We start from the raw sequence: 22,391 nt of genomic DNA, 5'->3' as shown, positions 1-22,391 counted from the left end.
GAAGGCATATGCTTTCCTTATTTATGTGTATACTTTTTAAGGGGTTGACGTTCATAAGGCTAATTGCCCTTTTTGTTTACCCCACATTCCCATAAAATTTTGTTTGCTCCTTCCCTTTGTATTTTTCTTGTAATCAACCTTTTATCTGTATACCATGTTTGTATTTTTGAAAGGTTTTTATGGAGAATGAAATAAATGAAATGAAATAAACATGTTTCGACCATGACATGACAGATCGACGCACAGGTTTCTGCTACGCCTACGTGCCACCCAGTGGATGCGAGTCCAGCCAGGGAGGTATGCAACCAGTCACTATGGAATCATGCTGCTGCAGTGGCGGAAGGGCTTGGGGATCCACGTGCCAGATATGCCCTGTATATGGAACAAGTGAGTTTGTAGATGTTGGCTAAAAACCATATGTACAGTTTACGACTAAAGCTATGGTCACAAAGGTTCGTACGAACGATGCATTCGTACGAATCTCCCTGTTTTTCTATGGTCTTCCCAAATTTTCATGGTCTGAAAATCGTTTGTACGGCATTCGTAGCAGTTCGTAATGGCATTTGTGACCGAGGCTTTAATCATTCATACCCTTACCAATTTTTTTCAATTTTTTATGTATGTGAAAAATTGATTTGTCCCTAATTTATATTTCATGAGAATGTGACATATGACAGCTTACATCTAAAAGTATTCAATAAAGGCCCTAATTCAACCAGTTAACCTTTCATTGTTGAGTTATGTAAAGAAAGAAAAAAGAGCATCAAAATTACAAGGGGTTTGAATAATTTAGTTGTTAACCCAAGTTGCAGTCACACCTGTTAAATAGTTTTTATTCTGAAACTAGAGATTCTGAACTTTCTAATGATATGCAACACTTGTTGTGCTATTAGAGCAATCAATAACATCTATTCAGATAAATCATACTTTTCACTATATGGTGCTTTTCCAACTTCGATGTTATTGTTGATACCGGTATTTGTGTAATGACTGGAATAGTTGAGTTGATAATGAAGGACCTTTTTAAAAAATTCCCTCAATGACAGCATATACACAATATATACATTATCAAAAAAATTCATTATTGCTGCTGCAGTGGAATTAAATGTGTACCTAATCAAATTCATTGATCATTCTCTTTGCAGTTGAATACAACCGCCTCTGCACCGCCACCACGCCAGTGGATCCATGTCAGATCGTTCAGGGCTTGTGTGAAAACGGGCACTGTCTGGGAGGCTCCGGTGGATACCTTTGTCAGTGTAATCCAGGATACATCCTTAGCCCAGATGGCACAAGATGTGAAGGTAAAGAAACAGTTCCAAAGCTGGAATAGTCAAATGATAGATTAATATACAAATGTTGATTACTTTGAGGGGCATGGTTAAAACTATCACCCAAGGCGATCTCGGAACTGTACTGTGCCCCGGGATTAAGGTATGAAGGTACAGGAACAAAGCTGGAAAATTCACCCATCGGATGATAAATAACTATAGACATATCGATTACTTTGAGGGGCACGATTAAAGCTATTGCCCAAGATGATCTCAAAATTATACTGTACATGCCCGGAGGCCAAGATGTAAAGGTACAGGAACAGTTTCAAAGCAGGAATGTTCACTCATTGAGTAAGATCATACTAGATCATTACAAACCCGAGGTAACTTGACTGTAGTTTCTGGCAAATAGATATTTGTCTTTTGTTTGTTGTAGGATAGAGCAAAAAATGGAGAGAGAACATGGGTGGAAGTATAAGATAGGTTGGCCTAAAGGTGAAACGTAAAGGGAGAGGAGCAATTTTGAATACTTTGATTAACTTAATATAATCTACATGTGCTTGCCCGTCATTGTGGTTTAGATGAAGTCAAAAAAAGTAAAGATGCTAGCCAAAAAGTCATTCATGCGTCTGTACTAAAATTCTATCATGTACAAAGAGGTTAATGATGGAGAGGAAGACTGTGAGTGCAGGCAGGCAGGGCCGTCAGACCATGCACGGACCATCTTCTGAGCTCTGCCATGCTGGCTGACACATGCACTGGGAGGGACCTGGCAGAGGCCAGCGAATTGGCTCTTACTTTTGCTAGATATAGGTAGGAAGGCATGTGATCATTCTAAAAGATGATGACTGTTAATTTATCTTTACTCAAATTAATGCCAAGTTTAGCATTAATATTTATGTTTAATGATTACCAATATGGCTGATGTGATTTCACTCTATGCGTCTTTAATACAGATGAGAACGAGTGTAACCGTGCACCTCCTCCATGTAGCTACCAGTGTAAGAACACTCCAGGGAGCTTTAGATGTGGCTGCCCTCAGGGTTATCTACTCAGTGAAGATGGACTCACATGCAGAGGTAGGTTTCCGACTACACTTCGACATTAATTATACAATTATGCAGCACATGCAGCCAGTGACTGATTTCTGTTCTCACCCCCCAAAAAAGTTCTGACCTTTGACATATTACATATAACAGTCATGCAATAAATAGTAAGGAGCTTTTGCTTCTGCTCCTCTTGCAACACTTTTCTCAGAGGAACCTAGCATTGCATGAAAGTTATAATGTTATACATGGCTCATTTTATAGTGTGCGGTTAGTAGGAGTAAACCAATACTTTGACTCAATTTGATATAATACTGGTGTACCTAAGAATATTTACATGATTTTCAGATTTTCTTTAACATGCTTGATGCCGATATGATATGCAGATATGCTGAAGCATATTTGATAGTAGTAAGAAAATAATGTATGCTTATATTTGTAATTAATCTTTGTCATTATGATCTCATTGCTTTAATTAACATGTTATTACCTGTTTTGTTTCCTGTAATTTTGATGTTTGCTTTTACAAAACCTGTAATTCGGCTTTTTGAGCTGTGATTGATTTTTATTTCAATAAACCATTACTACTACCACATAGATCCTTTGGATGCTCTCAGATGGGGTTAAAGTGTCAACTTTTAAAAACTGTTTTCTTTGTTTAATTTCTGTTCTTGTCTACTTGCAGAGAAAGACGAATGTTCAATGGGAATCCATGAATGTCAGTTTGAATGCAGAAACACTCTAGGCGGCTTCCGATGTGTGTGTCCAGAAGGATATATACAACATGGATCTACATGTATAGGTATGGCATCTTAGTCTAGATATAAGTAATGCTATCACAAAGAAGAAATCCTGTCATGTATGAATTCTACATACACAGTTGTTATGAAGAAAGTGAATTTAAAACATTGAACTTTCATTAACCCTTACTGTACTCAGGGATATGTGAGTTTAAATGGATACCCCATCTAAGAGGGCCCTTTGAAGCACTGCGAGGCACCGAGAGTCTTTTTTTCCCCTATCATAATCCCCTTAATCCCCCTCCCGGACCGCACAGCTCGTAAATCTCACTCCCGAAACTGAGTGACATAGGGCTCGCGAAATGCATTGTTGGAAATACACATCGGCTGCTATCAACAAAAATGGCGGCATACAGTAGGGATGAGTATTTGCTAGGCGACGATTTAGACTTTCTGACTGGTTTTGAGGAAGATTTAATTTATGGGAAGTTGGAGACCAACACAAGTTTAATATGCACGTGTGAAATTCCATCAACGGAAAATCTTAATCGTTGCAGCAAACCAGAACGTATGGTTAAATGGTTTCATCGTGAATGCGTAGGCCACTCCAGCAAAACATAGATAGTTGATGCGTATTGACTACTAGCACTGCAGTACGTGTAAATTAATAGGCAGCATTTGAATACATGAATAGTCAATACACTCACGACATACAAATGCACATAATTATACCGATGCGGTTGATCGGCAAGTTTGACAGTAGACTCACGATTTTAATTTTTAAATTATTCTTTCTAACATCGGAAAGTTTAACAAATTGTATTTTAATGCTCTTTAGGTGTCATCAATTGTCACTAAAGTACTGACTTTGAGTGAAATCAGTTGAGTTTTGTACAGTGATGTTTGAAATGTTGAGAATCAATAGCACAATTTTTAATATACGGCCAGGGTAGTAATGCAGCTATGTGTGTTTCCTCCCACAACATCCAGCATGTACAGCCCAGCGAGCACGGCGGCTTGCGCGTCGCCTGCCCGTACTCTGGGTGAAAAGTGGTGATGAATTGACAACTTCTAACCCTCATTAAACCAAATGCGCAAATATACAACACAATTTCATTTAGTTATTTTAAGAGATAAACTTATGGACTACCTTCCTAGCTATGTAAAAATTTCGGAAACTTTCGGAAAATGTCAATAATTAGAAGAGAACACGATGATGATGAGAAAGTTGCATTCACTCTAACTCACGATTTCCTTGGTCGATTTCGCTGGTTCAGATGGCTAAGTCTTCAGTAGAGTTATCCGAGCACAGCGAAAGCATTTGATAACCAATAGAAGGTTGTATTGTGCCATAAGTTGTCGATTTTTGTATTTTATATGTTATAGCTATATACATCTTCCATGAGTATGACGTCATTTTCTCGGTGACTCGCATGGCTTCAAAGCCTTTTTTTTACGACCAAGTGTTTGGAGAGCTTAGGGAAGCAGACCGTGTTGCGTAACATTTCGTAACATTTGGATTGCCAGAGGGCATCTGTGGTCTGATAAGGGCGGCTGTTGATGGATTTGATGGCTGAAGAGGGTTACATTACTTGTTGTTAAGCCAAGTTAATCTTGAATATCTTTCCCTCGGGAAATTCTTTCGAGACGGAATATCCATTTAACTCACATATCCCTGCTGTACTGGGCTATTTTGAGCACCCACTGACTGGGGGGGGGGGGGGGGGGCCTGGGAGGCCCCCCCCCTATGATCTCGGCCGTCGATTGTCCGATGAACACGAAAATTTGCATGTTTGGAGATATTTACGTAAGGAACAAGATGGTATAATTTTTTCCGAATATGCAAATTTTTGTCGTTAGCCTAATTAATTATGCAAAATGCACTAATTTTATGCATTTTACCGAAAACGTGTCAAACTCCACTTTTTGAATGTTGAAACTCATTATTCATATGAAACTTCTTTTCTAACACAAAAAAGTTATTTTAATGTAATTAATAATGATAATTTATGCAAATTTTGATGCGATTTTCATTTTTTTTTTTTTTTTTTGATGACATGCGCATACTAATTGTTATGTAACGCCTTACAGGTATATCCGATTTCGACGAAAATGGTATCAAAATGTGCGTAAGACTTGAGGGGAAAAAGTCATGAAACGACAATTCAAAATTCCAAGCGGTTGCGGCGCAATCTCTGAAAATGTCGTGGGGGGGGGCCTCCCAGGCCCCCCCCCCCCCCCCAGTACAGTAAGGGTTAAGGTAAATTACGTGCATTTTAGGTACAGGCCACGGATGTAGATTTGGAAAAAATTGATTTTTCTTTAAATGTCTAGAAATGGTTGTAGAGTTAAATAAATGGTTAGAATATGAGAGTCACTAACCAGATCATCCTTGTTGCTGTAATCAATTAACGTGAGAGTTCTCAGACAAATCAAATCAATTTCTCTATACAATTTTAAAAGAATCCTATTTTGCCTTTCCAATTCAGTGCTAAAGTTTGCAATGCACAGTGAAATAGTTTCTTGTTTTAGAATTTCCATAAACATTAATGTAGTTTTTTAAGTACAGTTATTCTTTACTACTTTCTAATATTGTATTCCTAGATGTGAATGAGTGTATACAGACTCCAGATATTTGCGGTGCATACGGTACTTGTCAGAACACACAGGGTGGGCATAGGTGCGAATGCCAGAGAAACTTCCGACCAGATCCATCCACTAACACATGCGTCGGTAAGTTCAATTCATTTCAGTTCGCAGCAATTCAATTTGGTTTATTTTATTATACCAAGTAGTTCCTGGATTTATTGTCTGCAATGTAAAATGAGAACATCAATAAAAAGTTAAAGTACATAATCCATTCAAATGGAAATCTTACTTGAATGAAATGCTATCTTTGAAACAAAACATTTCTAAATATACAACAACAACAAAAAAATCGCTCTACTTTTGGTTGTAGAATTACTATAACATCAATAGAAGTTATATAATAAAGTATCCTTTGATAATAGCAAATGCTGTCAGTTGTCAGGCATTTATTAAAAATTCATCTGCTGCATTATTTAATGTGTAATTGAATCTGAGAATGAGAATGATGTGATGGTATTGCAGATAATAGGATAGTAATTATGATCTGAATCATGATTAGGAATATAAAACATTTACATGTTGATGATAGTATATACTGTGATGGATTGTGTATTTACATATCAATTAGAAAAGAAAAGGATACATCAATAACATTTTTCACAACAAATAATATTACAGATAAAAGAATAGTAATGATGCAGAATCATGATGAAGACAATAAAGCATTCATGTGTTGATGAAAGTATGTACTGTGATGCAATGTGTATATCAATGAGAAAAGAAAAGAATACATTAATGACAATTTTCACAGCAAATGAGAACCCAACATCCCCTTCCCCCTCCCAACAAGAGAGAATAAAAACAAATTGTAGACGGTTTGGCTTATTTTCTTATTTCACGTTTGTCTTTTTTTTTAGACATCAATGAATGTGAGGATCAACCAGACATTTGTCAGTATGGCTGTCAGAATACCATTGGTGGGTACAGATGTGTGTGTCCAGATGGCTTTGAAGAAAACTTCTATGGAAGGTGTATTGGTGAGTAACAGATACTGTAATTTCCTGCGAGACATTGGTGTTAGACACACAAATAGCTGCTGTAAGGAACCCAAATTTTCACTGCGGAGAAACCTAGATAGATACTGTAAGAGGCAATAGTAATAATAATAATAATAGGCATTTCTATAGCGCCGTCTATCTAGAAATTCTATTCCGAGGCGCATTTATGACTGATTTCAATAGTGCCGTCTATCTAGAAATTCTATTCCGAGGCGCATTTATTATTACCCCGGCTTTAGCCTAGCTGCCATTATAGCGCTCCAGCATTTCAAGGAATTAATTCCTGCCAGGTACCCATTTATACCACCTGGGTTGAGTGTGCCAAATGTAGATCAATATCTTGCCAAAGGACATTAGTGCCCAGCGGGACTCGAACCGCGAACCTTGTGATCGACAGTCCGGTGAGGTATCCACTCGACCACGAAACCTCTACTCTAGCAGTTATAAAGAAAAACTCAGTTTTCTATAGTGAGCTCGAAATTGTTGTGAGAAATTCAAACAAGTGGTATGATAAACTCATAATAGTAACTATGAGGAACTAGGTTATTGCGAGAAACTCACACATTAAAGAGTAAGCAACATGGAAACTTACCCTCTGAAATCAACATTTACCGTGAGAAGCTCAGACAGTTCTACTCAAATATCAATGTATGTATTTTTAATGAGCTAACATATATCAGTATAGATAGGAAAGGATATATCGAGGTCTAGAAGCTGAGTGCTTTGAAAAGGTCCTTGAAAAAGCTAAATCATTCTCTTGCTGATAGGCATGTATATAAATTTGCCAAAGACAATAATGAACTATAATGTTGTTCGTTCGTTCGTGTCTCCTTAGATCAAGATTACTGTAATCTTGATCTTCGGAGTAGTTGCTACAACCGGCCGTGTCAGACACTTTGCCCCAGGGTGCGAGACAGGACTGTAGCGTGCCCCCATTTAAAACAATTATACAATAACAGTTAACATTACATTTAATTAATAGTATGAAACTATTAAAATTACTTTCATGTTACGGGAAAAAATATGATATATATATATTATGAATCAATTGATTTGGTCGATCCAGTTCGATGGCACAAACACGGCACTAATGATATAATGTTGTAGAACACGTACTTTGACAATGAATGTGTATTTTATGTTGTCTATATTATGTTTGTATTTATAGATAACAATGAGTGCAGACAGTCCGGTAAATGTGGTCAAGCTACATGTTATAACACTCAGGGTAGCTACCAATGCGGATGCAACAATGGATATGCATTTGATCAACAGAATCTTGCTTGCAATGGTATGTCAAAAAATGGTCATGTAATTCATTTCTATAAAACTGGATTCGTCGTTTTATCAGATTATTTGATCCTTATCATAGGTTATTCACCACTGGCTCTGTATGAATATGTTCTCATTGAAGTGAACCTTACTCCTTCTATTTAAGTTTAACTCTATTATGCATATGCTAGCAATGGGGGAAAGGAAATAAGCTGTTGTGAAAATAGAGTTGATTCATACAGGGCCTTGTGGATTTTTGTGTATAGCGCCATCTTGTGACACTGAGGTGCATTACCCAGAAATACAGGGTGGTAACATTTTTGTGTCATCCATTAGGTTATGGTGCTTCAAACTTCCCCATTTTGCCAAAACACATTTCACTATTCTATATTATTGTTATAGGTGTCACATAGTGAAATCAATGTCAACAATATTTCCAATGGGTTATATCAACTAATTTTTTCGTTTTAATGGGGAAATAATGTATTGGTACTCAGCACACAATATACAACTAGATTTTGTTTTTGTTTTGGTTTATTTATTTATAATGGCAAATAGACGGATGTGAATGAAAATGTACCGGGTACTTTGTCCTTAGACCAGGCTTTTTATTCACAGTTGTTTCTCCATACCCAGGAGAAGTAAACGGCTAGCTGGTAGGATTTATTATTTGCAATGCACTGGCTGTCAGAGCTAATGCATAATTCTCAAAAATAATTTAGAAGTGAATATTATGTTTCAAATGTGAAATTACTTCATCACCATTATTATTATTTTTGTTGTTTTTGTTGTTGCAGATGTGAATGAGTGTCAAGGGTCATATGGCAATACGAACAGTCCATGTCAGTATAGCTGTGATAATACAGATGGTAGCTTCTCCTGCGGCTGTCCTCCAGGGTACACCAGCGTGGTGCAGGGGTGAGTTCACACTGTCATCATGCATGCAAGGTTATGAAATATATGATAAGATTGTATAAAAGTTACTTACAGCCCCACTGTCCTACTTGTAGCTACTTGCTCCATCTATATAGAAAACAATCCCTAAGCAGTGCCCATTGGTCCCCCATGATCCTCTTTTTCTTATGTTAATTGAGAGCTGAGTTGATGAGATAGCCACCTGTCAGTGACCATGCTGGGTGGTCTAATCCCTCCTGGCTAAACTAGTACAGATGGGCTTTAAAGGGACTTGGTAACATTGTTAAGATGAGAGAAAATGGTGTTAAGGTAGTGACTTCAATGCTAGATGTACAATGAAAGATACTCTGAAAGTTTGAGTGAAAACAGACCATTAATAATTGGGAAAAAGTGATTGGATCGATTCCAAAATTCTGCCAACTATATTATTATAATTTATATAAATTTTAGGTGAATGTTAATCGTCACAAAGCAATAAATTTGCCTTATATACCTTTCCAAACATTTAAGTGCTGACAGATTTTAAAAAGCCTGTTCTATGTCATATTTTCATGGAAAACAGTTGGGATACCAGTAATTCAAAAATTGGTTGTGAGAATTTTCTGTTAGAGGCTTTCTTTGATGCTTTCAAACAAAACCATACAAAACTTTGTGGTTTAAGAGAGAATTTTTTCAGGATTTATTGCATGTTAGAGAAACTAACCCTCTAACATGTAGAAACAGTAGAAAGAATATAATTAGTAACAGTAATTCATACAAAAATTAGCCAGTTTTTTTCTTCAACTTTCAACAATGTTACCGATTCACTTTTAGAAATGTCACCAGATGGGAAAGCACATTACATTTTAAAATATGGGACTCTGGGGACTCTGTGAAGATTTAATAGGGGCAACAGATATTGTTTTCTAGTTTCTACATGTATATTATATGTGAAATGTAGTTAGTTTTTAACATGCTTTTTGCCGATCAGAACATTTCTGAAGACTTCTCTTCTTCCTGTTCTTAATTGCAATTTTCCCCAAAATACGATGTAGATTAAGAAATAAGAAAGAAAGAGAATACTTTTTTGTACAAAGTATAGGCACTCCCAATTATAGGCCTAGCATTTCTAAATCTTGGACAAAAGGTCTACTTCCTATGTTGTAAACAACGACCATAATACTTTTAAAAGGCCCTGTCTGAACCATTAGATGGCTATTAGCACACTGCAGGAAGCTCAAACAAAAGACAAGATCTTTTAAAAATTTAGTTTTTATGGACTTGGGACCTATCCAACCATGATGACAAAGGCCTTTGATAGAAGGGATTAGCTGGGAGGAATGTGAAGAGTTGGGGGCACCTTACTTGCTTGCATGCCTTATTGCCAGTGTTTGTTTCTCAGGAAGTTTCAACAAAAGATATTGGAACAAAGCACTCTTAACTATTCAACTCAAATACATGTATAAAGCTTACACTATGAAGTATTATACCTGCAGGCAGTTGTAGGTCCCAGTTAAGTTTAATACAAGTTCAGCACATGTTACAAAATTCATTTTCACCACCATGTTTATTTCACATTGTTGTGCAAGTGCAGAATAATATAGACAAAGGGCAACAAACTTCCAATCATGTGATATACACTTATGTTTCCCAATATTCACACTCTATGTCTTATTTTATACCAGTACATGGTAACAAGTAAGAGGAATTTTGAATTTATTTTCTTGACCGAGTATTTATGTATTGATTAAAAAGGGAGGAGGGTATTTCTCTAGAAAGTAATATATACAAATCATCCCTGCCCAGTCAATTTTGGACTTCGAGTTTGTTTGAAAGAGCAGTTTAAATCTACCAGCAATCATATTTGCTGGCCAAACATGTGTACCTCGATTTTTTGCATGGGAAGATTTTATGTAGAGCAATTAATTTGTAAAGTACTATAAGAGGGTATGCCATAGAGCATCAATACAGATTTTTATCTACCAGTTTATATTTCACTTTAAGTAGACTAATAAACAAGAATGACCTATGAACTGTGAGGTATCTTTGTATGTCAGTGTGTGTAAACATATCAACCTCCAAACGATATAGATCATGGACAGTTTGATCTCTAGTCAACATGCTTTTCTTTGTTATCAAGATTTTAAAAGCAGGGTGGCCAGTTTGATCCAGTTTGATCCAATGACCCCGTTTTTGTTTTACCTGAGAGAAATTTTTAGATTTTGTTAAATCGTTTTCTATGTCATATTTTCATGTTAATCGCTGTCCATTTCTTTACCTACCTATCCCCCCCCCCCAAAAAAAAAATATATATAATGATAATAATAAAATATTAACGAATCAAAGAAGAAAAAAAGAACGAAGTAGGAAAAATGGCCATGTATCAGGTTAATAACGGTAACATCTATCCATTTACTACCAGCAAATCCAGTCTTCATATGTGGAAGTACAGACCTCTATGCACTGTACAGATTTAATTTAAAAGCACACCCGGACATTATGCAAAAACAATATTGTCCATCCTTGGGTAATCTCCTAAGTCTGTCTGTTTAGAGACCAAGATGTTGATGCTTTGAAGATAAGCATTTTACCTAATAAACACAGGTATACTGATTAACTTGAAAAATGGTCATCTACTGATCAAAAATATTTACAAGAGATGTAATCTTCAAGATAGTGAGATGTTTTCAAATTATTTTTTTTCTCATTTGTGTACCCATATAGGAGGATTAAGCTCAGTCAGGGTCTCCATTCACAAAAATTACTTAATAACTGGAGCTTTAGTTATTTAGAATGTGCCCAGGGACACATGCTGTAATTTAATTTCCAATCAAGCCTTTGTTTGTTGTACATTTGGCTAAGGCTTTACTGGCAAACGTTTCACAGGAAGCTAGGACAGCTACAGTTTCCTGTGTACAGGGTTTTGACATGCTAACAATCATAATAACCAGCAACAGTGAGAGGCTTAGATGTGTCATCGTTGACAATCAAAGAGCGGTCTGAGTAAACTATAGTCATATTAGAATGAAGATCGAACATACATACTAAGACTTCAAACAAATTCCTCAATCATACATGTTTTATTTATGTTTTTTAGCATGAAATGTGGTTTGTTTTTAATGTTGATAATGAAATGCAAAACTCTCCTGCAACCCAACAACATTTACACTGAAATAATTGTTCAGTACTACAAATTAGTAAAATTGTGACCAACAAATTGCTAGGAAATTTGTGTTAGCTATAAAGTAATGAGCAAGGAAAAGCACTTAGTAGATCCAGAACTAGTACATGTACATATACATGTAATGTAATTACTCAAGTATGTGTGTTTTTATGTTTTTTCAGTGTATGTGATTTTGTTATAATTTTTTAAAATTCTTTTATCTATGTTTTTACGTTTTGCTTATTCAAAACTTCTGTCTACTATGTGTCAGTGTGCAATGAATAATTCGAAACGATTTCAGCCAGTTTCTTGTGAAAAACATCCATTTCTAGTATTAATAATTACTGCATACTGGTAAAGTCTATACCCTCCATTGTTAGGAAATCACTGCATTCTTTTAAATATCCAAGGTACTGCATAGAGCATGCCGATTTTTTTCTTTCTCTCCGATGGCACAGATAAGAGCTCTAACCCAAATATTGAATTTGTTTTATTTTGACAGAGCTTGTGTGACAGATCGAGACTCTGTCCAACCGTGCTACAGCTGCAATAGACAACCAAGACAGCGCAGAAGTGCTACAGAGACTAACGACAAGGAATCAACACTGATATCCAACAACACCGCCATCCTGTATCATATCCCGCTCTCCAAAGCCGTCCCCAAGCAACAAATCGCTAAATTCAAGACCGGCTACACCAGGATCGTGGCCCGCTACGAGTACGTCATCCTGAGCGGTAATGAAGACAACATCTTTATGATGAAGAAGAAATCTGATGGCATGTCCCTGCTACGATTCAGCAAACATGTGAAGGCCACGGGTCTCTATGAACTTGAAATTGAAGGTGTGCTGAAAAGGAAAAATGACACGATATTAGCTGAAGTTCAAACTGTAGTAGAGGAACCTGTTGCAATGCAGATTCAAGTTCAAATAGTAGCAGATGAAGAAGAATAGAGTGTCTCCCAGTAGTTATTATGTTTTTCATAATTGTTTTGGCTTAAATATTGATTCAGAATTGCTCTATCCAACAAGGATAATGCATGGAAAACATACCAATATGTGATGGATACGGTATAGCACGTCACATATCAAGACTCTAAAGTATGTAGGTTAGATAGAAGAGTTACTAGACAAGCAGAGGATAAGAGAGAGTTTTGCTTACTCAACAACAAAAAAAGACTTATCGGTATCTGGTTTCCGTTTGTTTGAGTGGCAAATATGAATAAGTAATTTCGGATGATGAAATTGAATTTTTAACACAAAATTTGGAGACTTAAGAAATTCCTGATTTTTTAATATTTATCTGTAGAATGATTTTAAAGATAATCATTACGGTTAACAAAAACCAATACGAGAGAGAAAGGAATTAATATTCGTGGTGCATCATTTGGGTAATTATTACCAGTGATCCTGTTTATGCATGTAATAACACGAAACAATTCTGTACACTTATTATAATTAAAGCGAAGGGTATATGCAGTATTATTCGGGTTAACAGATAAGGCTGACATTAAGTAACGTAGCAAAATACTCTTGACATGCTCAAATGCTGCCTAATCTTCATATGTGTGCTATTTCTTTCAATCACCTGTTGTATTATATGTACTGTAGGTAGGACTATATATATATGGGTTATGGGCTGGGAGCGTTATGACTAAAAAAAACATTTGTATCATTGTGTTTGTCTATTATGTAGTAGAGTTTTAGATACGTAAATATTCAGTCATGAAAAAAGAAGGTATATCACCAATAATGATGATTAATACAAGCTTGCTTAAAGAGTGAGTGTATTTTTTAAAACTAATATGCATGTACAGTTATTAATATGTGTTTTTGTTTTCATTTATCTAACTTATCAGTAGATGGCTATATCGGGCATTCTTTTACCCGGATATGTCTGTTTTTTACTCATTTAATGTAAAAAGAGCAGTTGATATGATTCGTATTCCAAAGGTGCCTTCAGTAATCATTAGTGTCTTATATGGAATATGATTATCGAGCAATAAAGAAAACAAAGTTTGATGATGAAAAATGATCTTCCATTTTCTAACTATGACAAATATTGTTCACTTTTCAAACAATTATAGCTACATAAAACAAACAGTACATTGTGAGCCTTCAAGCACATTGTTTTTTGAGAAACTTGTTGAATTCAAGTCGAACCATTCCATTGATTAGCCCAAACATTCCGCATCTAATTAACTCAAAGTGAAGTATTACAATGCACTGCACATCATGTTTGCTGTCAACTATGCAAGGCCTCCTCTACTTTAATCATATTGATTTTGTATCCAAATTAGCTGTGGGTTGTGGGATAGAAATTAACTCAAACATTTAACACATAATGAATGTGATTATTTGTCAAAGATGTCTGTGCTTGCTTTTTAGAGGCAATATTTATGTAATAATAATAATGTTTTGCATAGATTTATTCTTCCAAATAGCATGGACAGAACCATCATAATTTATACATGTATCTACACATGGCAAAATGAATGAGGAAGTAAACTATGTCATCAAAAGTAATCGTGGAATTGATAGAACAGTGTTTATAGCTTTATCCTCTTTCTCCATGCAGTCACTGTCATTGTGGGGAAAACCATTCTATTCTAACATGAGTACGATGAAGAAGAAGGACAAATTATTCATCATTGTCATTGTGTTCAGATACAAGCAAGGATGCCAAGATATGAACTCAAGACACTATCTGAAAAGATTGTTGTACTTTAGAGTCATTAAGTGATAACAATATTCATTGTAACAGTCTCACAAACAAAGGTGTACATGTAATAAATTGCGTGAATAAATAATAAATGAAACAGTTTTATGACTTGAAAATTTAGTGTACTGTCGTAATTTCGCAGTGAACTGAAATCATTCCGTTATATGTATGGTCAGACACGACTTTATATTTAACACACCAACAGAAAAGGCATACAAAATTATTGATTTAAAGGTTTATTGGTTTTTTTTTGGCTTTTGAAACAGAATTATTTTTTTATTTCACAGTGAATTGAATGTAACACTTTTTTCCTGACATTTTGCCAAACAAGAATTAGTATCTATCGCCAATGTGATGGTACTACATTGTACTTGAAAGGTGAATTGCTGTTTGGTCCACAACCAGTTCATCTAGTGTTCACATGGTCTATCTAATAATCATTTCGTCAACTTATCATTTTTTATGACAGCCATTTGGTCTAATCTCCATTTAGTCTATTGCATGTTCATTTGGTAGTTGTTGTCATTCTCAGTTTGTCCAATGCCAATTTTGTCCACCATCCATTATCATAAATTCTCGTAAACATCTGATTATTATTATAGTTTATGATTAAATGATTCATAGACCATATGGATGGTAGACCAAATGGGCATTAGCCAAACTGAATCAGACCTACTGGTAATTAGACTAAATAAGCAAATAGAGCAAATGGGTAGTAGAATTATTTGAGATTAATTAGACCGACTGGAAGTTAGTCCATTTAAATAGTAGAAGTGCTGGGTGTAGACCATATGGGAATAGACCAATTTGGATAGACCAAACGGCTATAAATCGTTTGGAAAGGGGATTGTTTGTATCCTTGAAACTAAGACTATAAATCAAACCTGCCAGCATTACACAAACAAAAAACATAAATGGTGAACTATACATAAATGGGACCAAACTCCATCAAAACATGTTTTTAGTTCAGGGGAAAATATTTAAACAAAACGAGTCTTAGTGACAAAAATGTTTATCTTAGGGAAATTCAAAGAAATTATCTTTTCCGCATAATGAATATTTGAATATTGTGTCTATTAAACCTATCCTTATGTTAAATTTTCCCTAATAGATAGATGGTATCCGGTATATTCAATGTTCGCCTACAGCAAACTCAGTATTATAATTTACATTTATACAATTTTCTTCATCGTCCCCCAAAATATATAGTTGCAACGGGAAATGGAAATATACAAGCTACTTGTAATATCAAAAGATACCAAACCATATCATGACACAGAGTCACATGGAACTTACAGGAAAAGATTTACTTCTATTATGACATAACAGGAACGAATGTTAAAGACTGTTAAAATTATGCTGACGGGAGCATTTCTTGATATTTATTCGCCTGTTCCATATTTGGTTCGCTTTTTGCAATGTTTGTTTTGAAGTACGTCATCAACTCATAATGGGACAAACATGTATTGGCCTATATATTGGCTAACCACAGGGTGGAGAGGAAAACAAATCCGCTTTTGACTGCCTCGATATCTTCATCTATTAGATCCGCTTTCGATTGCCCTATGAAATCCTGAAATCTGATATATATTTTCGAGTAATATAGTTTCTATATCCATCGTGTACTTCATTGGAATAGATTTCATATATCCTATACGCACAACATACAGTTGTTGTTTTTTAATCTTAAAAGGAATAACACATAATATTGCTATACCGTCATGCATCCCCCTTTGGGTACCTCAACAGACTTGTCTGTACTTGGTTTGCATGTATGCACGTACCACATCAAATTGTCCGTCAACCTTGATCGGCCTCGCTGATTAAACAGGCGGGAAACGTGGACCACCGACATGCAATCCAATGGCATATCAAGTCGGAAACTGCTAGTGACAGTCGTGGTAATCGGGGGAGGAAGGGGGGGGGGGTTGAGAGTTTAATCACCTTCTCCCCCATATATCAACAGTAAATAAAGAGAGAGTGAGGGAGAGACAGAGAGAGATATATATTTTAAAAAATAAAAAATAAAAAAAATATTTAAAAAATAAATAATGACAATAAAATACTATAATTATAAGATAAAAATATAATTTGAAGGGAAAAAATTAGATAAAGAAAAATCTAGCGCTCCGAAAATCATTCTCCTGGAACCGCTCCTGATTATGAGTCGTTGAAAATATCTAAAACGGATACAATGGGATCGATCGATGGTGCTTTAAAATGGCTATGACCTAATCTTATTTGCATTGAATCATTATTGTATGCAAAATCATACCACCAAAACTCAAAGTAGGATCCATTGTTCAAAATGCAATATGCTGCAATGAATCATGCTTCGTGTATTTGGCTCCCCGCCTATAGAGCTCTTTCTTTTCCAAGTGTGCCTACATGTATTATGTTTGCTTGTTAACAGACATGTCTTCGCTCATAATGTACAATGATATATAAATGAGTCACATTGCCAAATTACATGTAAAAACATGCCTTTAGTTCGTAACGTATGGGCTACGTTTAATTATGATGGACAGAAGTTTCCTTTAAAAAATAAATAGGACCCACTGCTGTCTGTATCGCTGTGTCTGTGTTATCTGTAAGATATATTCCTATACAATAATGGCTGCAATGGCATAATCAGGGATGTGAGTGCAGCAAACTAAAAAAAGAGGAGATTTGCAAAGCGTAGCGAGCAGACTCATACCCAATGGCTGGGGGTCCAGGAACAAAGCCCCTAATGGGGGTCGAGGGGGCAAAGCCCCCCGAAACCAGAGGTTTTTGCATTTTAAAATGTAGAGAAAACACTATTTCATAGGGGTAAGATTATAATTTTACAATGTTTTAAACATTTAATTTTCCATATTATTTACAATATACATAATAGAGTACATAGAGCATCATTTACTAAATTTCTTCACCATTCCATATGATACCAAATCCAGAAACATCTTCTATTATGGTCTACAATAAAAAATGATTAACGTACCTAAAGTTAAGTATTTGATGCTCTAAGTATTTCTCATTTGCTAGTTCTTTACTCCAGTCATTTTTTTTTCAGTACTTTTTTGCTACTAGAAGGTAGTTCATGCATTTCAGATTTCCTTTTCTCCACTTTCTTCATCAGTTTATGTGTGTGCTCCACCCGTGCCTTGTCAGCATCTTCAATTGCTTTCTCCTTAGTTTGTTTCTTTGAAGGACAAGCAGACTTTCTGGGTACAGTTTGTGACATTCCAGACTTGTGTTCCTTTTCCTGTACATATGACTTGTATGCTGATCTCATATTCTTGCAGAGTTTGGGATTTACCTGATCTTTCAGGTAATTTTTTCTTCTGAAATATCTGATTCCTGATTTTCCACTTGCTGTTAACTCATACTTCACTGTTTGTATGGATGAAAATGTTTCAATGTGCAAGTTGGGCCTTTCAGTGTTTAGAACATTCCCCATTATACTGAAAGATGACTCCACCTGTGGTCCATGAAAGCAACTAACCAGTGCCAGTGCCACTCTTGTCATAACTGGATATTTCTCTCGTAATGAACTCCAGAATATGTCTATTCTCTCTTCTGTATTAACAATTTCTTTGTCTGTATTATACTGCCTTGCTTCCTTCTCATATTCATGAGTTTGCACATCTTTCAGAGCAAATGCCACTAATTGTGGTAGCTGGAGTAAGCGCTGGAGTGTGATTGTGTGGCCTCTACATGCTGGATCAATAGCTGAAGCACACCTCAGCAGTTTGTTGTTCACTGGCATCTTTCTCTGTAAGGTTTGACCACATTTCAGATATGCAGTCTTTAGCTTGTTCACTAGTTCACTTGCAGCAGGTCCCTGTAAATTCTCCTTGATGTACCTGACGAGGAACACCGCATTGTCAGGTAGTATGTTCTCCTCACTCACATTTACTTTATGCAAGGCTTGTGTGTTCAAGATTTCAGGTTTAATGAAACATACAAGAAAGTCCTTCAGTAAATCCTGCTGTTTGTCATTGAGTTTGTGGACAAGTGGTGTCACAGACTGAAAATACAGGACATACTTCTTGAGCATAGGAAGAATGGAGGTGTAAATGTGGAGAAGTACTTTGGTTTTACTCGGGGTATGGAACAGCTTCTTCACAATCCTCTTCTTACGGTCTTTTCCAGCCTGGGTCATTGTTTTTGTCTTATTTGACATTTTAGACTGATGTTTACAGATTTCCTTCTTTACTGATTCACTGATTGAATGTTTTTGATACATGCTATCAACAACTGGGAGATAAGTTGAACTGTCTGATCCAGACAAAAAGGGATAGTAAAAAAGTATCAGAGCATCTAGCAATCGAGATGTATCTACACAAACATCGTATACAGAAAGCCACCTATGGGGCACATATCGCTCTGGAATTGTTGCTTTGATGCCCAGTGCATCACAGATGAAACGCAAGACCTCTTTTTGGTCACTGGACCACTTGAAATCAGTATAGATGTCATTGAGAAGTCCCTCGATGTAGTTATCAAATCCATGGCAGAAGGCTTTTGCAGCATTATGTGCGTGGTGGCATGAGTCTCCATCTATGTCAAGCAACTGAGGAGCTTTCTTACTTCTAATGCGTGTTTCAAGTCCACTTTTTGAACCGCGCATGACGGCACAAGAGTCCATCAAAATAGAAACCAAGTTCTCCCATTTAAGGGAATACTTATCAAATAGAGCTACTAAATGATTGTACAGAGTCTCGCTGTTTACGGTCACTACTTTAAAAGATGACAGATGTTTTGTGACTACTTTGTTCTCCTTCTCTGAAAAATAACTGACTAGGACAGTTACAACGCGTTGATTTGTCTCACTTGTGCATTCATCAATATTCAGTGAGAAGTGAGAGGATTTCAAATCCTCAATGAGTTCTTCATGAAATGTTTTTGATAATCCATGGGTCATCTTATACGAAGCTGTAGTTCTGTCCATTGATAAATTTTCGAGCACTTGTTTATCTTTGGCAAGTTCTTGGTTAAGATGAATAAGATCATTCACGATTGAAAATGGCAGGGAATGTTCAGCTGTAAACGCAAGTATGGTTGCTTCTGCATATGCCTGTCTGTCGGGCAATGACACATTTGGCTCAGAGAGTCCACCTTTCAACTGTTGTTCATGCTTATCCAATTGTTTTTTGAACATGGGGTGAATTCCATATGTTGATGTAGTAGTCATTGGTTGTTTTTGACCTACAAGACAAACAAAAAAAAAATATATAAATAAATGAATAAATACAAAAAAGGCAAACTCATGAACAAGGTTACATTCATATACATGCACCTGCCCAAGTATCACTGTACTCACCCCAAATTCTTTGAAAATAAGTATGTTCTGTACGAAATAATGCATGACAATATATGCCAACATTTATATGTAGAAATGAACAAATCAAATTCCTGCCCACACACACACACACACACCCATCACATGAAAATTTGGGCAGCATAACACCCCCCTAGGCACTGGCCAGCAAAATCACTGATGCCATTCAAATGACATGATTTGACACATGTAACTTGAATGTACCAGTCTTATTAATAAAACTTTCCAGTATAATTATAAAAATGCATAGGCCTACAGCACAAACAAACAACAACAAAAAACACACACACACACAAGAAAACAATTTGATCAGTTAAAGGATTTTGAGGGGTCCGCGATTCTAATTTCTAAAATACAATTGTAAACTCACCTGGAAGTAAAGTATTTGCTGCTCTCAGTTTCAAAACTTTTTGGTGTGCAACAGAGTCCAAATGATCAGTCAATGAAACTCGTCCACGAGAACCATATTTGCACTCCTTATCACACACTACGCACACGGCGTAGCCAGCTTTTTTTACAAGACGGAAAGAGTGAGAAAGTTTTTGATCTTTGTGCGTGAAGTCCATCCAAGACCATTTCCATGGATTTTTAACCAGTGGATCCCGCTTATCTTCCTCCAATGATTCCGAGTCCAATTTCGTTCCTCGCTCAATAAAATTCCGATCTCGAGTTGCCATGTTGTCTCATATTTCACAGATTTTCTTTGAAAGTAATACATATTTCCAAAAGAGAACGCCGATTCTGATTGAAATATCGTAACAAAAATCAATAGCACACTGCACGAAGACATGTGAATCAATGCAAACACCGTACCGTAGATAGTATAGCGATCGAAATGCACGGTACGCCCGGCGCACGCGGCGCGCTGAGCTAGCAATACTCGATGCAGGCGCTGTACTATCTTTGAAGCAGGCGCGCGCGCGCGCTTTTGCTTTTGTATTAGTCTCGCATTCGCAGACCCTTAAAGTAATAAGTTGTCTTGGGGCAAAACGCGGATTTTTTCAATGGAGAAAATAAAAACGCGACGGGGCGATCTAAAAACGCGGAAATTCGCGGAAACGCGGAACTCTCACATCCCTGCATAATATTCAATTCCTATATCACTATATTACCTTTGGGTTTTCATTATGCGTTTCTTACTAGTCCCGACTATATATGATGTAGGCCTAAATCGGCCTATATACATTTCCCACTATAACACAATCACCATTCGTTTAAAGAGAGAGAGAGAGAGAGAGAGAGAGAGAGAGAGAGAGAGAGAGGGGGGGGGGGCAGGACAAAGATATAAAAGAGAGAAGTGGAAAGTAAACATAGTAGAATAGAGCGAATAAGAGAGAGAAGAAGAAAAGGAAACAGATGAACAATGTCGACCTATTTGGGCGCTCTCTCTCTCTCTTGTCGACGTATCTTCAAAGGCGAGTATTGAATAGAGATAGAATGATGAAAGGAAAGAGGTAGAGGGACAGAGATAAACAATAAAGAAAAATATAAAGAAAAGAAAGAAAGGAGAGGGATAGAGAGATAGAAAATAAAGAAATGAAAGAGGAGATGAGAGAGGGGCAGACAATAAAGATAAAGAAAAGAAAGGAAGGAGAGGATATATTAAAAAAAAAAAAAAAAAAAAAAAAAAAAAAAAAAAAATTACAATAAAATACTATAATTATAAGATAAAAAAATAATTTGAAGGAAAAAAATTAGATAAAAGAAAAATCTAGCGCCCTAATCTAGAGATAGACAATAAAGATAAATATTTTTTTTTTAAAGGAGGAGAGAGGGACATAGAGATAGACAATAAAGAAAGGAGAGGAGAGATAGACAAAGATAAATATAAAGAAAAGAAAGAAAGGAGAGAGATAGACAATAAAGATAAATATAAAGAAAATAGATGAGAGGCCGACAGATAAAAATCTATACACTATACTCCATGAACTTTATGCTAGTTTAAAAGATGGAAAAAATACGGAGAGAGAGAGAGAGAAAGGAGATAGTATGAAAGTACAATATCAAACACCATACAGAGAAACATTTCATCCAGATAATCAAAAAAATGCTTTGGCACCAAACTCAAATACATTTTAAAATAAAATATGCACATGTCTTTCACTGTAAACACAGTTAACTCTGCATTAGTCGAATGTGTTGCTTGAAAAATTGACTAGGAAAGCATAAATAACAACTTTTGCATGGTTTCATATAAATAAAATAAAAAACTTTTGCATGGTTTGGTCCAAAAGATTGATACGACTTGGGGGAAATTCGACTTTTTCGCTATGCAGGGTTAACTGTAATTCACATACAAATCATCAACATA

At 36.1% G+C, this 22,391-nt stretch overlaps 2 protein-coding genes across 4 annotated transcripts in view; one reads left to right on the top strand and one right to left on the bottom strand.

Moving 5' to 3' along the window:
* The window catches only part of LOC582487 (fibrillin-2), an 88,382-nt gene extending 73,509 nt beyond the window's left edge, over positions 1–14,873 (top strand). For all 3 annotated transcript variants that reach the window (XM_030977242.1, XM_030977243.1, XM_030977241.1), the window contains 9 exons: positions 235–387; positions 1,146–1,304; positions 2,231–2,353; positions 3,006–3,122; positions 5,665–5,793; positions 6,567–6,686; positions 7,876–7,998; positions 8,777–8,897; positions 12,539–14,873. In XM_030977242.1, coding sequence (XP_030833102.1) covers positions 235–387; positions 1,146–1,304; positions 2,231–2,353; positions 3,006–3,122; positions 5,665–5,793; positions 6,567–6,686; positions 7,876–7,998; positions 8,777–8,897; positions 12,539–12,989 — 1,496 coding nt within the window. In that variant the 3' untranslated portion in view covers positions 12,990–14,873. The remainder of the gene's footprint in view (positions 1–234; positions 388–1,145; positions 1,305–2,230; positions 2,354–3,005; positions 3,123–5,664; positions 5,794–6,566; positions 6,687–7,875; positions 7,999–8,776; positions 8,898–12,538) is intronic.
* Positions 14,874–17,384: 2,511 nt separating this feature from the next.
* On the bottom strand, positions 17,385–21,169 carry LOC105445538. The gene is made up of 2 exons (XM_011681210.2): positions 20,451–21,169; positions 17,385–19,947 (listed from the first exon to the last, which is right to left on the bottom strand). The coding sequence occupies exons 1-2, from the start codon at positions 20,755–20,757 to the stop codon at positions 17,795–17,797; spliced, it is 2,460 nt and encodes an 819-aa protein (XP_011679512.2). The 5' UTR covers positions 20,758–21,169; the 3' UTR covers positions 17,385–17,794.
* Positions 21,170–22,391: the final 1,222 nt, after the last annotated feature.

Source organism: Strongylocentrotus purpuratus, unplaced genomic scaffold (assembly GCF_000002235.5).
Source record: "Strongylocentrotus purpuratus isolate Spur 01 unplaced genomic scaffold, Spur_5.0 spur5_scaffold_9, whole genome shotgun sequence".
Lineage (NCBI taxonomy): Eukaryota > Metazoa > Echinodermata > Echinoidea > Camarodonta > Strongylocentrotidae > Strongylocentrotus > Strongylocentrotus purpuratus.
The sequence above is the reverse complement of the archived record's forward strand: the minus strand, read 5'-3'. Positions and strand labels throughout refer to the sequence as shown.